Genomic DNA, 16,745 nt, shown 5'->3' with positions numbered 1-16,745 from the left:
GGGGCCCCCCCGCACCGCGGGGTCTGCGGGGCCCTTATCGCCGCCACTGTCTCCCCTGGCTATATGGTTAACGTATACCCCTTTCTTGCAGAATACCCGCGTTGAATTCTCGGTTCGAGTTAATGTTGTTCGAATCACAATCTGTTAAGATATAGTCCAATTCTTATATAGCCTCGTTGCTGAACGGAACGCTAAACCCTAAAGCATCCAACAAATAAATTAAATGCTGAGTAGGTAGCAGCATCAATCGCAAGATATAATGGAAACACGTGTCATGTTGCTACGAAACGCGTGATTACGACCACTCACAACTGTTTTGCACATAAGATTAAAAGAAATATGTGTTACGTTAAATATTTCATAATTCAATTTCCCCTTCATTTTCTATTCTCCAATAATACATACCAACGTATAGGCCTATCCACAATTCGCTTTTGTCTGGAAAGTTTTCTGTTGTCTCTTCCAGATCTTATTTTTCACACAGCACTCTTTATGTTGTAGCTTTAATCGAGGTGATGAGCACTACAAACATGAAACGACCTTGAGTAGGCGGAACATAGAAAGAGTAATCAATGACGTACGTAAGAGAGAGAGAGTAAGTGGGCTGCGATACAGCTTCCTCAAAAACAAAGTAAGGATAGAGAGTAGATAAGCAGGTTCTATCTAAACCCGGTCTTCATTTTATTTCGTTTATTTTTTTTAAAAAAAGGAATGTAATGATTTTAACGGAATAGTTGATATATTATACTAGCTGAAATGCCTGTTCTACGCATGGAGAGAATATGTTTACGTGTATTGAAAATATTTGAACACTATCTTCGCCTTAGGATACGGGGAGCACAGTGGTTTGGTCGTAGAGCGCTTACTTCTGGTGCGTGAGGACCCTGGTTCAATCTCCAGCCAACTAATCTTGTGATTGTCAACATCACCTCCATGGATTTTTTCGGGTGTACTCCCGTTTCCTCACACATTCTCATTCCACATTTTTTCCCATCATCATTCACTTTCCTTAATCTTTCGCCTTCCTTGGCTTAACAGGCATAATCATGGGACGTTAAACTGAAAGATTTCATTTCGTTCTTTCTTCAGTTTAGCATACGCATTTAAGTGGAAGTGTAACGATACAAATCCACCAGATATTCTATTTCTGGCATAAATTTTGAACCCCGTACCCACTTAGGATATGCAATTTAATCCAAATGAAATAATGAAAACTCAGCTTGAAGTATGTAATAACTACGTTTCAAAATTCATTTCAAACGGGTCAGCCGTTTTTCTGTTTTGCAATCACGTCGATTCCAAAATAGGACGTGTGTCCGGTTATTTTTAATGTAGAGTTTATGTTCCGAGTTTCATATTCATAGGTTGAAAGACTCGTGATATATTCTGTCTTGCACATAAATTGTGACCCTCGCATATCCCCGTTCTTATAAAGTGATGTGATAAAAACCTAGGTTAAGATACTTACTAAGTATATTCTAAAATTTATTTCAAACTATTCGAAAGTTTATTTTATTCTAATCACAAACATCAGACAACGTCCCTTTAGAAAAATGAAAGCCCTCCCTTTAAAAAGCTCTTCTTAATTTTTTTTATAAACGTTTGGTCACTTGTTTAATGATAAGTTTGTGTAGCGAGGTTAATTTTCTTAATTTCATGGATTCGTGAAACACTCGTATTTCTGGCTGAAATTTAACTCCACCGCAGTCTCCTTAGGACACGCTCTTAAATCGAATTGACATGATAGCAACCTTGCTCGAGAAAGGTACTATGTTACTAAGTGCATTCCAAATTGTTTAGCCGGTTATGTACGTAATTCTCCCTTAAAACGAGAATTTTCAAAAACGTTGGGGCTCGTGTCCGTTTACTTTTTAACGGAGAATTTATATACTGAGTTTCATATTTCTAATTTCATACACTTCTGAGATTCTTAATTTTATCCCACACATTTTTAATCCCATACCATGCTTACAACAGCGTACTCCTCGAATCAAAGGACCAAGAATTGGCAAGTGGTAGACATATCAAGGAGATTATTTAAATTTATTCCAGACATAGAGACGCGACTTAAATGGAATTACTTTGATTCTAACAAAGGACTAACACATTTCCTAACTGGACACGGTCCCTACCCAACCTGAAAGTGGAGAAAAAGGCAAACCGAAACACGGTTTTCTATGGTGCTCACTGCTAGAGGAGTGCTTGTGAGACCGCTACCAAATTAGATTAAAAAGAATTGAAGTCATCCTGGGAAGCAAAGAAGACTATGAAATTTTGGCAGATGTAGCATATGAATATTCAGAACTATGCAGAAAAGATTTTCTTGGAGAAATTATTACTTAAACGAAAAATGAAATAAGGAGGTGAGTGCAAATGATCCCTCCTGGACCGGAAGCAACTCCAGGATGCGCAGGATCTCCGCGTCTCCAGGAGGGAGGATTGAGTGATGGGGTGTGAGTTCTGAGGCATCCCCGGTCTTTTGTCTGACACAAAACTCCGGATGCTCGGAGAGCGTGTTTGGTCCTGCCCTATGCATACTTTTTATATTCCATATTCCAAACCTCATGTCAATTTTACTTTGCTGAGGTAGTGCCAAGGTATCTCTGTTCTGGTCCGAAATTTCTCTGAAAGTTACTGAACAAGTGCCTCATGTACAGGATTAGGTTATTAGCCTAATGGCAAACCCCCAAGCTGGGGGACCACGTCTTGTAGTGTGTCCGCGACTGCTTATTCTATATATTTGTAGTTAACTTCTATATCTACAGATCTTCTCCTTGATCCGCAACCTAAGTTCGAGACATGACATTGTGATAAGAACCCACGTTAATATGTAAATATATTAAAACAATAAATGACTGAATCCATCCCTCCTTCAGTGATTAGAGAATTGACAAGTCAATTAGCACATTAATTTCCACGATAACAAACAAATAAAGAAAACACTATCACTTTTTCCCGTTGAAACAATGGATTGGAAATAATAAAATTCTAGTTTGTGTTCTGTACTAATGATTCCAGATTATTTTCCCCGGAGGGAATTTCAATACGCAGTGGTTAAAATAGTACTGTGAAACATTTGTGGCTCATATTGAGTGAGAAATTTGCCCAAGGAGGAATTCTGCAGCTCCAGTGGGGAAATTCCCTCTGAGCTACTCCCTAAAATCACCAAGGGGTTCTCTGTTCTGCTTCACATCCAAATCTTTTTTCTTGCCAGGAATATAGACAATAAGAAATTTCTTTGCTACTTATTCCCTGAACACATATTTATCTACGCCACCAACTGAAAGTTTCAAGGGTCATTGCCTTCCTGACCGCTACCTAGCTATGGGTCTATCTGGAGCCTGTAAAAATATGCTACTTTCTTATGTACCTTTTTTATAGCCACTCGACTACTACCTAGAGAGCAGGGATAATCAAGGAAGCGTAAAAATAAAACACAAGATTCAATTAGAAAATGATAAAATATGGTTTATTACATGGACTGTTACAAGTTTGTAAGTAGTAAACCAACAGCAAAGATGAGTTAAGCAATGATATAATTCTACTTCCAGAAATTACTATCTGACTTTATCCCGCTAGACACACCGATCACTGCGAGGTGGCTAGTCAACGAGGTAGCATTTTTTCGTGTCTACGAACTGCTCTGCTAGAAATATCACAAACTCAAATCTTCGACACGCAGATGCAAATAACAAGCGAGAAAGAAAATTGTATTTAATGAAAAGGCAGTAACAGCTGAGATAATCATGTTAGTTACAGGTGCATTAGCAGACTCATGCATACACCCTACATGTATGGCGACTTTCCGTCTCCGGGATAAGGGTCTGTCCGGGTAAGACCAGGTCATGGGACAGCCCGAGTAACTCCAGCTCATGGGTGTGTCTGAGTTACCGGGACATCAGTCAGTCTGAGATATCCGGTCTCGTGAGCCATGAGTCTAACCATCTCTAGGTTTCCAGGTCACGGGTCACGAAGTTCGTGACCCATTCCATCTGTACAATACAACTTCTCTGGGGGTAGAAGAGGCATCAATGTTCTCTATGACGTCTTCACTGATGTTAACGACGTATTGACTGTGCTTAAGTCATACGGGTACTTCCCAATATTCAAAGGGTAGAAGGAATCAAACATGTTCAAGACCAAAATATCGATGCAAATAAGGACGAAAATCAAAGCATTGTTAACTTGTTTTTATTGTTTCTTTGTTTCTCATATTATCGTAACCTTCTCAGTTACTAAGGATTAATGCATAGGAGGTGTGTTGTGAAACTTACAAAATTAATACTGTAGAATTATAACGACTCTTCATATTTATCTGATGTGATACAAACTTTCGTGACAAAAAAGACATTGTAATCGTTCTATAGACTCTTTCTTCCACAGATTTTCCCCGAAAATTGGAAATTACCCTATGGAATTCACCTTATTTGCCAACTAAAGGATACAATGAAAGGATTGTTCGGCTTAGTTTGTGACGTCCCAACTTCAGAAGATTCTTCGATTCTTCAAGCTTATCTTCAGCCTAAAATCGAATTCATTTTAAAAAGTACTTTGCACTATTACAATGTTATTTTCATATCTTGTATGTTTTTTATAGAACAAAAATTCTGATTGTTCAAAATTCTGTGTGATATTCTTCCGTTTTATGATTATTATTTTCTGCATTCGTTGAATTATTAGCATGTATCATTTTCACAGTCTTCGCATATAATTTTCATCACACGAGCCATCTATTTACTTTCCACATATCTATAGGTATTCAATTCTGAAAAATAAAATACAACTTTTAGTACATCGTTAATTTAGTTAGTTGTTTTGCTATTTTACAATTTAATCTGTAAAAGGAACTTTTCAATCCACAGAAAGTAAAAGGTAAAGAAATATGTGTTATTAAAACAAGATTAAAAATCACTTTCAAGAATGAAAATATTTGAAAACTATAATACATAAAATCAAATTTATTAATAAATTCTGCGACATTTCACTTTTAAGTTCAGTGTTGGGAAATACTTAGTTCTACATATTTTATTCTAGATGTTTTGTATCTTGGTTCTATGAAAATAGAAAGCTAATATCTAATCTCTGCACCAAGGTATCTATTATTAAGTTATTCCTGAAGTTCTCAGTACACCGTACCTCAAATTATTATAAATACTTTTGAAGGTATATTTTTAAAAGCAGAATGCAAAATAAAGTTGATTGTATGAGTTCAGAAATGAAGAATAGCATCATTATCATAATACTCTTCCATCACTTTATTGTGTCATTAACACTTTCCCGTCTGAGATTATATTGCGATTTCCATTTTCTTGTCCGTTTAGTACATGTACATTAGGACGACCCGCTCGGGGAGTAATACTCCCGTACGTTTTTCTTTTCTTTCTTTATTTGCGTGCTACTCTAGCCAGCTGTTTTAAGTTAGTCACAAAACATATATCATGTGGGTTAAGTTGGAACAAAACGAGCCCTGCGGAGCTTCTAACCCGTTCCTACTCCTATTCCTCCTCCTACTACTACTGCTAATACTACTACTACTAATACTAATACTACTTATCTGGCAAAAATAAGTAAATCATTTTTTGAATATTATTTTTATCTTATTTTAATGAAAAAAGTGTTATGAAAATTAAAAAAAGTTAAAATACTTTCCTTGGGCAGGATTTGAACTCACACCAAAAGCGATTTCCGTTACTAGCCTGTAGCGCTAGCACGCTTTTTTATTTTTAGTAGTCACTTTATTTTCCTATATACATGCTATTACAGTGTAAGTTTACAATGGAAGACAAACAGGTTTTATCATCAAAGTCAATAAATAAAGTGATAATGGTATGCTACTTATCCAATACCACCTTAAGAAAGTTATCAAACGTTTTATTTTCCTCCAGAAACTGGCATGTGTGCCATCTTGTTCTTCTCAAAAAATCCATGTAATCTTTTACCGTGAGGAAAGATCTATAGTTGTCAATATACCAAAGAGTATTGGCCATGATACAGCGTTATTTTTAGATTTCGGATAGTACTTGTAGTCTGAGTAAATGATTATTTCAGGGAAAATAGCCTCAGGTGATGTACGACATAATAACGTTACAAGTTGTATCCAAATGTCCTTAACGGTAGTACACTTTGTAAGTCTATGTATCAATGTATCGTCATCTTCACATTTTCCACCGGCGCTTGAATCGGAACGTTGTATCTCGGATAGCGTTTGTTTGTCGGGAATAAATCATGTATAACCATATACCAAAAACGTTTCATCTGAGATGTCAAAAAGGTACAATGCAAATTAGAATATATTTGCGATCAATGTCTACATGGATTTTTAGTGACTACCGTTGATACATGTTTGGTAGTAGATCTGTCTAATAGAAACTTATATAGAGTTTATGAAGTCTGGTAGATTCCAGGCACTTCCGTTGTATATAAGTCCGTCCAAGTATAATTTTTTGCATACATTTTGAACTATGTCTTACGTAATCATAATTTGATGGATTTGGGCCATGAAATTGTGGTGTCCAGCAACGTATCCATTGACTTGTATGTGTTTCATCAAGGTGAAACAAGGTGTAGGCACGCATGAGAAGTAAAAGATTTACATTTAGGATCTATATTAATTAATTTAATCCTCCTAGGTTATAATCAATCATTATCACTTCTTTTGCATGTCTAAAATAACATCCTGTACAAATAAACCATTTGATGACTGACTATAGTTTCTTAACTTATGTATCTGGAATTTGATAAATTTGTGCAGCATACCATAACTTTGAAGAGATTTACGTGTTCGTGTAGCAAGTACGCTGTATAAGATCTAAATTTCGATACCTAACGATTGCACTATCATGTCTAATTGAATTCACAATTGGAGTCCAAATGGCATTCTCTTGCACGCTCGCCCACGAGGGCAGACAGGAACGAACGTTTGATTTCTACTATATATATATATATATATATATATATATATATATATATATATATATATATATATATATATATGTATATATATATATATATATATATATATATATATATATATATATGCTACGTGGCAAGACACGGATAACGCCAATCAATCAGAATCATGTACTTAATTCCTATTTGCGGGAGTGTTAATCTCCCGAGCAAGTCCTGTATTAGGTAATAAGAATAACATACGCGTGCGATATACATTGCAAATAACAAATCTTTGAATATTCATGATCAATCAATGTAACATTTCTTGGTATTGATGGGTGGAATTGTTATAATATTGCCGTCATTGTCCGATGTTTGGACTTAGGAGTAGAGGTATTAATTTCAAATTCTGTGTTTGGGAAATGAATTATTCTTTTTGCCCAACATATTACACTTTCTAAACTATACCTTTTGTGCATTAGTAAAGGAACCGAATCATTACTGTATTCAGAATTTTATTTAAGTCTTGAGTGAGAATTTGTATACAAACTATATTGTTATAGGAATTGTATAAATTAACGTTTACCCTACGTTCACTTCGAAGGTTTGAAGTCAAATTTCTTCTATGTGCTGTAGAAGTTACTAAAACAAAGTAACTTACTATAGCTACCAAAACAAATTTTCAGTTATTACTTTATTTGTACATGAACGATGGCTAACATTACAGGTGTCCGCTTCAAATTTTCAAACAGGTCTATATACGAATGCAAAGTTTACAAAAGTTAGTATTTCTAGTTTAACGTGCTTCGAGGCAAAGGATGCAAGTGAACATGTTGTAAGTCAAACAACGTCTAGACTCGATAATACTGTAAGATTTGTTTGAAAAATCTTGGTCATCCATGTTGCTTTTGAAAGCCTTAATCTGGTGACCATATGTAGAAAATTATAATAGTATAGTTCTAAATAAAGATTTTAATTGGTGAAAGAAAATCCACATTCTTAATTTAGTTCCAACTCACGGCAAAATAACAGGGCTTTCTCAAAGAGAAGTGAGTGACCAGGATGTTTTGAACAAGACTTTACATCGTCGAGTTAGTTCTTTCAGTTTCACTTATTGTTCATACAAGATAGAATTTCGTTGTGATTTAGGAAGTGCTTAAACTGACATTAGTAATAATACTGTTAAATTATGTTTGGATTGGATTTTAAAAATTAGTATTATGTTCAGAATATTGTCATTGGTTTGATTTTTGTTCATTATTGATTTCTGCCTGAAAAATCAAGAACATTATATAAAGTACAAATTGAAACAAACTCATCCAATACGAATCAAACTTTGCAATCTGGTTAATCCTGACCTGCTGTATAAGCACGTGAAACATTATGATGTGCAGACGATTACTTCCCGAGTTTGGACTTAATGAGGTTTCCGCCAAACAGTTTTAATAAGGATTTGTTTTAGAAATAAATGAAGGATGATTTTTCCTACAATAGGAAACTGCCACTTGTATTCATAAGAAAAAAGTTTATCTTGGTATTTAATTTTCGGACGTAGGTATCATTTACTTGATTTATTAATTATTTGTTGCGAAAATACATGCTTATTCAAGAATTTATTTCTCTACTGTCTTTAATTGGAGATTTCACTTTTTGCGATATACCTCAATAGTATTTAGGATACTTCAGGTAATCTAGTAAAATTTCTACTATCTAATTATGCTATCAATTTTGAAAAAAAAAATAAAAATCGAAACCAAACAGTTTGGCTCTTGTCAATAACGGCGATGTACACTAACCAATAGTGTTGTAAATAGAAAAAAAACCGTTCGTTTTTTTTCAGAAATGTACGTTTTTTTAGAAAAAAAACATTGCCTCTCGTTTTTTTCTAAATTTCGTTTTTTTTTCAAATAGTCATTTGTAATGTATCTTACGTCTATTTAAGTATTAAATATTTTTATGTAGGTATAATCACCGTAAAATGCAACATAAATTAAACGCTAGATACTGATACGCTACAAATATTTTACAATTTACATTAATACCATACCTATTAACAATTCGGGTTTCAGCAGTTTTCATCAATATCAACTAAGAAATAAAAGTAGAAATGAAATTTTGTTTTTTCGTGAAAGCAGGCCTTTAATAAGTACGAAAATAATGTCACAAACAGTATAAAATTCATATAACTTGTCTAAAGATAAAAACTAATACTAATTTGCCTAATAGTATTTTTCTAAATGTCATATATAAATAATTTGTCGACTAGATACATATGATATGCAGAGCCGGCTCTACCATATATGCAACACGTATATTTGCGTGGAGTGGCAAGTTTGGATGGTCCGGCAAAATCTGTCAAAAGTATATTATTTAAATTAAATACGGTATTTCTTGTTGGAAACAGATTTTATGATGATGGTAGTTACATTTACTAAGCTGACCTTCTATTTGAATACTACATTCATAAATTATGTTTAGGATGCATTAGTTTAAGGCCACATGGACAATGCTAAAGCAAATAGTCAAAAAAATTCGAGCACGCATTGCTTGATTGTTGCCAAATGCAAGAATTCAATTCTCGAATAGTAGTGAATATCTGTTCCATTTAGTAAGTTATCACAGTTTTGATATGACAACTAGTCTTGTTTTTGTCAGAAACAAGTTCCTTATCATTGAAGATAGAAACAAGTTTTTTTTAAAAAATGTTAACAGATATAGAAGAGAAATCAAGAAATAAAGATAAAAGAACTAATTGCACTGGAATTGCAAACTGATACATTGAGATTGAAGCTCGATAGTGAATTCTATAAAAAGGATTACCATCTATCCTCTGCAGGTGTGTTTGCTTTATGTTTCACTAACATAATAGATTAATATTTAAAAAACACACACACACAACGGGATTGCATTTTTAGTATTTAACCCTTATCCGGGCAACCGGGGCCTCCCAGGCCCAGTAGCTTCATTTTTCTAAAATTTCTCAATAACCATACATATTTCGAAGACATAAAATACTGAATTCTTCTATCTTTCGTCGAAGTTAAAATCATGAACATATCGAGTTGGTAAAGCTTTTTTTTTTTTTTTAATTTGAAAATCTTTTCCTGACGTAACCGGGCAACCGGGGCCTAGGAGGCCCCGTATAACTTTAGTGAAATCCCTGTCAAATATTAGATCAAATTGTCACATAATTATATATTGAACAAGTGACTATTGTAACCTTTAGTCGGAACAGTATGCGGCAATAGACATTGAATTTTGAGTGTTCTGCACTTAAAATATATACTGGGCCTGACAGGCCCCGGTTGCCCGTTTACGTTACAAAAATGTCTGGACCGGATTTGCTATTCTGCTTGGTCAGCTTACAAAAGCGTGACACGAAGTTTCGCTACTTCACAAAAATATATACCGGTACATTCTAGACTAGTCTGAACAGTAAGTGACAATAGGCATTGATTTTGTGTATTCTGTACTTAAAATATACTGGGCCTCACAGGCCCCGGTTGCCCGTTTACGTTACAAAAATGTCTTGCCTGGATAAGGGTTAAGCCTTTCTTAGTGCAACTGCACTTACCCTCACCTTTGTTGTTCATGCTGGAGTAGCATACTTAAAATCATGACTTTTAAGATTTGTTCTTTCTGGTGAAAGGGGGAGGCGGCAAATTATGCCATTGCATGGGGTGAAAAATTGACTAGGACCGGCCCTGATGATATGTATATAAAAGACACGAATATAGGATAACTCAAATTGAAGTAATGCAGGGTGTTTCAAAATTAATACTAGGGTTTTGAAACTTTGTAGTATCTATTACAATTAACTTACAATTATAAATATTATATCAAATGAAAGAGCAACTCAAACAGTTTTGTACGCACGCATGTACATGCATTGTTTCTTCTGTCTGCCGTTAGAAAGAGCAAGCAGCAAAGATGTAGACTAGAGAGCAGAAAGTTTTTTGTGTTTTAATAAAGACTGAATCTGTACAGTGCAACGGTCTGTGTGAAGAATATTAAGGAGACGCTTGCAACTACGTTCTTATCGTTTGCAGTTGCTACAGGTCTAAAGCCTACAGAATACGGTTTACATGCCAATTTTGCAAGTGAAATATTGCTGCATAACAATGAAGATTTTCTGGATCGTGTCGTCTTCAGTGGTAAATCGACATTTCACCTAAGAGCTAATGTGAACACTCATAATGTTTGTATCTGGCCGTCAGCAAATCCTCAGGAGATGGTACACTTGAAACGAGACTCTCCTAAATTGAATGTGTTTTGTGCCATATGGCGGAAAGTTTATGGGCCTTTCTCGCCTATCGACTAGATGTGTGCCGTGTGACGAATGAATCTCACATTGAACACTTGTAGCAAAGACTGTTTGAGGTGCTCTTTTACTTGATGCATTGCTTATAATTGTACGTAAAATGTAATAAGTACTACGAAGACTTAAAACCCCAAAATCCATTTTGAAACACCCTGCATTTCTCACCAACAGTGTTGGAACTAAGATGTAAAAAGGAGAAAATTTTCCTTATAAAGTTATTGTTTACAACTACGATAGTATTATTAGTCGAGACTATAATTACAACAACGAGTTACTAGTAAAACAAAATGTAATCAAATGTATACTCAGTGGCCCAGGTGGCCAAAGTGGCACACACGGGTGTGTCATTTGTTTAATCCACTCCTGTGTGGACACTAATTAAGATATCGGGATATTATTCTTGCAAAATATGGTTGGACTATAGTTTATTATATTAATTTTTTTCTTCTGGTGTCGAATTTCCTTCTCAAATTTCACCCCAGTCAAAAATGCGAGAATTTTCTGATTACGAATTTCCTTTACTACTTTTTTTCCTGTAGCTTCCTTCGTTGTAGAAAGACCTCTTTAAGACTTGCCAAGTAGATACCTCGGATGGATACCTAACTGATGACATCAATTGGACGGGCCTGCGCGCAGTGTTGCCAATTAAGGAAATTAAAATTTTGTAAATTTGGGCAAAAATTAGAAATTTTTATTTATAAATCCGTACCTATACATCCGAGTGTAAGTCAACTTACGCCAATAGAACATTTGTCCCTACTTAAGAAACGCAAGTTCAGATCGTTACAATGGGATAATTAGAAAACGCACGAAGAATTCATATTTAGGTTCTAACCCTTGATTTTTCTAGTTTTTCCCTACTTTTCTGTTTACCGTAATATATTTTTGGTAATTACAAGTTTTGTTCCTTAAATATCGTCATAACACTTGTAGAATATATTAGTGGTGTACCAATGTTTAATTTAAGATAGTTTACGTCTGTCTGGTAGCAGTATTACCAGATACAGAAAATTTTAATTCTAGATTTTAGGGGGAAATTTTGGAAAAAATATCTGTTTTGTCTCTATTATTTCCCACTTGTTGGCTATATCGGACCAAACGTACCAGTATCTGGAAGTCTCGTCTCTGCTCTACACAACGCACTATAGAAAGTTTCAATAGGATAATTAGGGGAAGTACAATTGAGGTTTACAGTAGACCTTGTTCTCTAATTGGGAAGATAACTGTGATTTTTTTAAAGGTAGAATGAGATATTTTTTATTGACATGCTTACTTTATTAGATATCGTCCTACTACTTGTAGGATATATTAGAGGGATACCAAATCTTATTTTAAGATAGTTTGTGTGTGTCTGATAGCAGTGTTGCCAGATACAGAAAATTTTAATTCCAGATTTTAGGGGCAAATTTTGAAAAAATTCCCTTTTTTATTTCTTTTATTTCCTTCTTGATGGCTACATTCGAACAAACGTAGCAGTGTCTAGGAGCCTCATTCTTAGCCTAAGCAGCGCGCCATAAAAAGTTTCACTAGAATAATTAGGGAAAGTACAGTTGAGGTTTATAATAAACCATGTTCTGTAAGTGGTAAGAAAATGATGAATTTCTGAGGTAGAATGAGATTTTTTAAAAATTTCATGCTTACTTTGTTATATATCGCCATGATACTTGTAGGATATATTCTTGGAGTACAAAGGTTTATTTTTAGATAGTTTTCGTCTGTCTGATGGCAGTGTTCCCAGCCAAAACAATTAATTCCCGCTTTTAGGTGAAAAATTCGGAAAAATTCCCTTTTCCCCTCTAATATTACCCTTTTACTGGCTACATTGAAACCAACGTACCACTACCTGAAAGCTTCCTCTTTGCCCTACAGAACGCACCATAAAAAGTTTCAATGGGATAATTAGAGAAGTTGTAGCCCCGGCATATTTGATTTTTGCTTGTGAGGCGTAAAAAGTGTCAAAATTTCATGTGTATGACAGAATGTTTTCTTTCTCTCTTTGGATGGAAGCCAGCGACTTCAGGATTTCACTGTACCTTGTCAACGCACCAAAGATTCTTTTAGGTGATTTGAACCCATATAGCAGGAGTGGTACTAGATACCAAAAAAAAATTGAAATTCGGTTAGGGATTTTTTTGTAAATTTTCACCCCTACATTTCCCTCAATAATTTCCTACTCATTGGCAACACTGCAATGCAACTTACACCAAAAAATGGTCACATCTATTTTCTAAAAAACAAGGCCTTAACCATATCAATCGAATGAATGGTTTTTGAGCAATAAGTCACTAACTGGAAATGTAGGAAAACGCCAAAATGACCTGGGGCCGAAAGGAATAATCACACAATTTTGCTAGTATATAGGTACAAAGAAACAAAAGATTTGTAAGTTACGAGGGCTTCGACTCAAGTTCTGTTGATTATTTCAATAATCTGCAACGTAAATCAATAAATAATAGTTGCCAGAAAAAAAAAACAGACATTTGAAAAAAAAACATGAAAAAGAACGATGTTTTTTATTGAAAAAAAACTTCACAGAAAAAAAAAAGTTTTTTTACAACACTACTAACCAATTTCTTTACTTGTTAGTACCGTAGAAAAAAAAACTAACCTTTCTTTCGTTTCGAGTTCCAGTGATAGAATCCAAAACTATTCTATATCTATTGAAATACTAGACAAGATGTTTTCTACTTTGACCGGTATTGCACGTGTTTATGTAGAAACGAAAGAAAATGACAATTTTAGTTCCATTGATTTGTGAGGTTCTGTGTTACTTTTACAGTTTGTTTCAACGTGTTTTATGAAATAATCTCCATATAAACAGTAAACTAAATTATTTAAGGGAGATGTAAACATTTTGGTTCAAATTTTTTTGATATTTTGTTTCTTACATTTTTTGAAAGCTCTGTGTACAAAGCTTATGTTCTGTGAATTTTGTACCAATACGTCAACGGAAAATGATTTTAAAATCGTGCTTGTTTCAACGTGTTTTATGAAATAATCTCCATATAAACAGTAAACTAAATTATTTAAGGGAGATGTAAACATTTTGGTTCAAATTTTTTTGAAATTTTGTTTCTTACATTTTTTGAAAGCTCTGTGTACATTTTTTGAAAGCTTCCGTTGACGTATTCTGTGAATGTTGTACCAATACGTCAACGGAAAATGATTTTAAAATCGTGCTCTTCATGTGTAGTTGTCTATTTTTTTTTTTTTTTTTGTTGTTGTTTTTTGCACGCGTGATTGACATTTCTCTTCTTTCTGCTTTTCATATTTAAAAACATTTGCTGCATTGTGTTTTTGATTCATAAAATGTTCACAGCTTATTCATTTTACAATTATATATTTCTGAGTCAGGTATTATTTCTTATCTCTGATGTAGCTTTGGCTGGTCTTACTATTCTTGAATAATGTGACTTTATGGAGCGTTGAGGAAAATACAAAACTTGTTGCGGTGAGCATATTAGCCGTTCCCAAACATTTCAGTATTCGCGTGCTATCCTGTATTTTTTTTATTGCGCTATTCTAGCCAGTTGTTTTATGTTGGTCATGTAAAATGTAAAGAGAAATTTAAGCAAGTCTCTAATTTGCCCACTTGATGTCGAGAACGGAACCCAACCGACTCCTGCGGGGCTTCTAACTCGTTCCTACTACTACTACTGTTACTACTACTGCTACTTTTACTACTACTACTACTCTCACTAGTGTTACTACTACTACTACTTATATTATGGATCCGTATAGTAAAGCTGCACGCTTATTTTGATGAAAAAGGTGTTATGAAAAATTAAAAAAAAATCCTAGGACCGAGTTTGAACCCACCCCCAAAGCGACTGTACTAGCCCGCTTGGTAAATCAGTTTCTCAGTATTATTTTCAATTTTATTTTAATGAAAAAGGTGTTATGAAAATGTAAAAAAACAAAAGAAAATCCTTGGACCGGGTTTGAACCCACGCCAAAAGTGAATTTCATTACTAGCCTGCTTGACGGGGGCCAACACCATCTGACGTTTGCTTTCTGCTAAATGTATGGCATGACTCTTGCTGTCTTATCTTTATCGGGCAATCAGCGATTCCTGAAGCGTTTGGGATCCGCAAATATGCTTGGGGTGAGGCATGTATTTTATGTTTCGTACATAATTTACGTTGCTTTAAAATAATGAGCCGAAGTCAACATGTGTATAAGAAACGTAAATTTTGTGGTAAATATACTTCAACTGTGGTGACTAAGAATGATAAAAAAATGAACAGACTAAAGACGTAGTTTATGTGGGAAACTCTTACTGCTTCAAGTGCAAAGGTTGATTTCACTCTCATTGACCCTAGATCATATTCGAAACAAAGCTCTGACAATGACGGGTTTCGCATCATTGATTTGAAACTACTGTCTGATGCGCTAGTGCTGCATGTTCCTGTACTCCCTGTTTAGTAAGTGGATAGTTATAAGTGATAAATGCTTCAGAAAATTGTGTAGGATTAACATGAGTGTATTCATTGTATTGCATGCTATTATCGCTATACATTCTGGACATCGAACAAGTATTCTAAAGTTTACAAAGTTAATGTTAGGTTTGTTTATGCTATGCACTGTATTAGTATAGCAAGGGAGAAAGGGTTATCCATATGTGCTCCAATGAATATGCTTCCTCCATCTGCACAGTTTGCCAGCATTAACAATGACGTTCACTCGTAAGTTCAAGAAGCTGCTAAAGATAATATTAAAAAAACGGTCAGGAAGCTATTAAGGATAACGTTGAGAGTAGAGATGATAATTATCAATCAAAGAAACAACGAAGTTCACGATCTTACTCTTAGTGTCGACAGAAGCTGGATGAAGAGAAGTCATACTTCTCTGTTTGGTTTTACTTCTGCAGGATAAAGAAAGGTCATGCTTCTCAGTTTGGTGTTTTTGCAGGATGAAGAGAGATCGTACTTCTCTGCTTGGTGTTACTTCTGCAATCAACGTGGATACTGGAAAAAATGGATGCCCTCTGTTTGTCTAAATATTGTCATTCGTGTTCAACAAAACAATTTGTAGATCTAGGAAGAATGCAATAAATGACAGGAAGAACAGAAAAATGTTGTATATGCTACAGTGCATCGAGCGGAGGAATTGAGGTTAGTGGTGTACAAATTTATTTTTCCCAATCTGTGAAGAAACATAATGTAGGATACACTAAGTATTTAGGTGATGCTGATTCTATTGCCATTAAGCATTAGTGGATAGTAACCATACCATACGTTCACATTGAAAAATTAAAGTACGTCGGTTACGTTCAGAAGAGAATGGGCGGGCGTTCACGTCGTCTACTGAAAGGAGCAGTTCGACTTAGAAATGCATTTCTTACAAATTGTTTCCATTTGTAGAGTTGAAAATTCTAAAAGCAATGGCGTTTGTTTGATCGCGATACGTTCAGTTGTTAACGAGTAACGGAGGAAGAAAGATTTTGTGATGACGTCATTCGTGGGCAAGGAGCGAGAGCAGGCTTATATACACAGTGCCAAACATTTTGTTTGTGAGAGGTGTGGTGGTACGT

The 16,745-nt window shown here is 34.9% G+C and overlaps 2 protein-coding genes across 2 annotated transcripts in view; both read right to left on the bottom strand.

The window, feature by feature from the left end:
• Nucleotides 1–560, bottom strand: part of LOC145693295 (alpha-tocopherol transfer protein-like) — a 171,898-nt gene extending 171,338 nt beyond the window's left edge. The window contains exon 1 of the mRNA XM_081769151.1: nucleotides 406–560. The gene's annotated coding sequence lies outside the window, so the exon portion shown is untranslated. The remainder of the gene's footprint in view (nucleotides 1–405) is intronic.
• A 2,887-nt stretch (nucleotides 561–3,447) lies between these two features.
• LOC145691867 (alpha-tocopherol transfer protein-like) overlaps nucleotides 3,448–16,745 on the bottom strand; it is a 265,283-nt gene continuing 251,985 nt past the window's right edge. Inside the window, exon 8 of the mRNA XM_081767176.1 lies at nucleotides 3,448–4,765. Coding sequence (XP_081623302.1) covers nucleotides 4,731–4,765 — 35 coding nt within the window. The 3' untranslated portion in view covers nucleotides 3,448–4,730. The remainder of the gene's footprint in view (nucleotides 4,766–16,745) is intronic.

This window comes from Thermobia domestica, chromosome 8 (genome assembly GCF_964235325.1).
Source record: "Thermobia domestica chromosome 8, izTheDome1.hap1.1, whole genome shotgun sequence".
Taxonomy (NCBI): domain Eukaryota; kingdom Metazoa; phylum Arthropoda; class Insecta; order Zygentoma; family Lepismatidae; genus Thermobia; species Thermobia domestica.
Note: the sequence above shows the minus strand (reverse complement) of the source record. Positions and strands in the feature narration are given on the sequence as shown.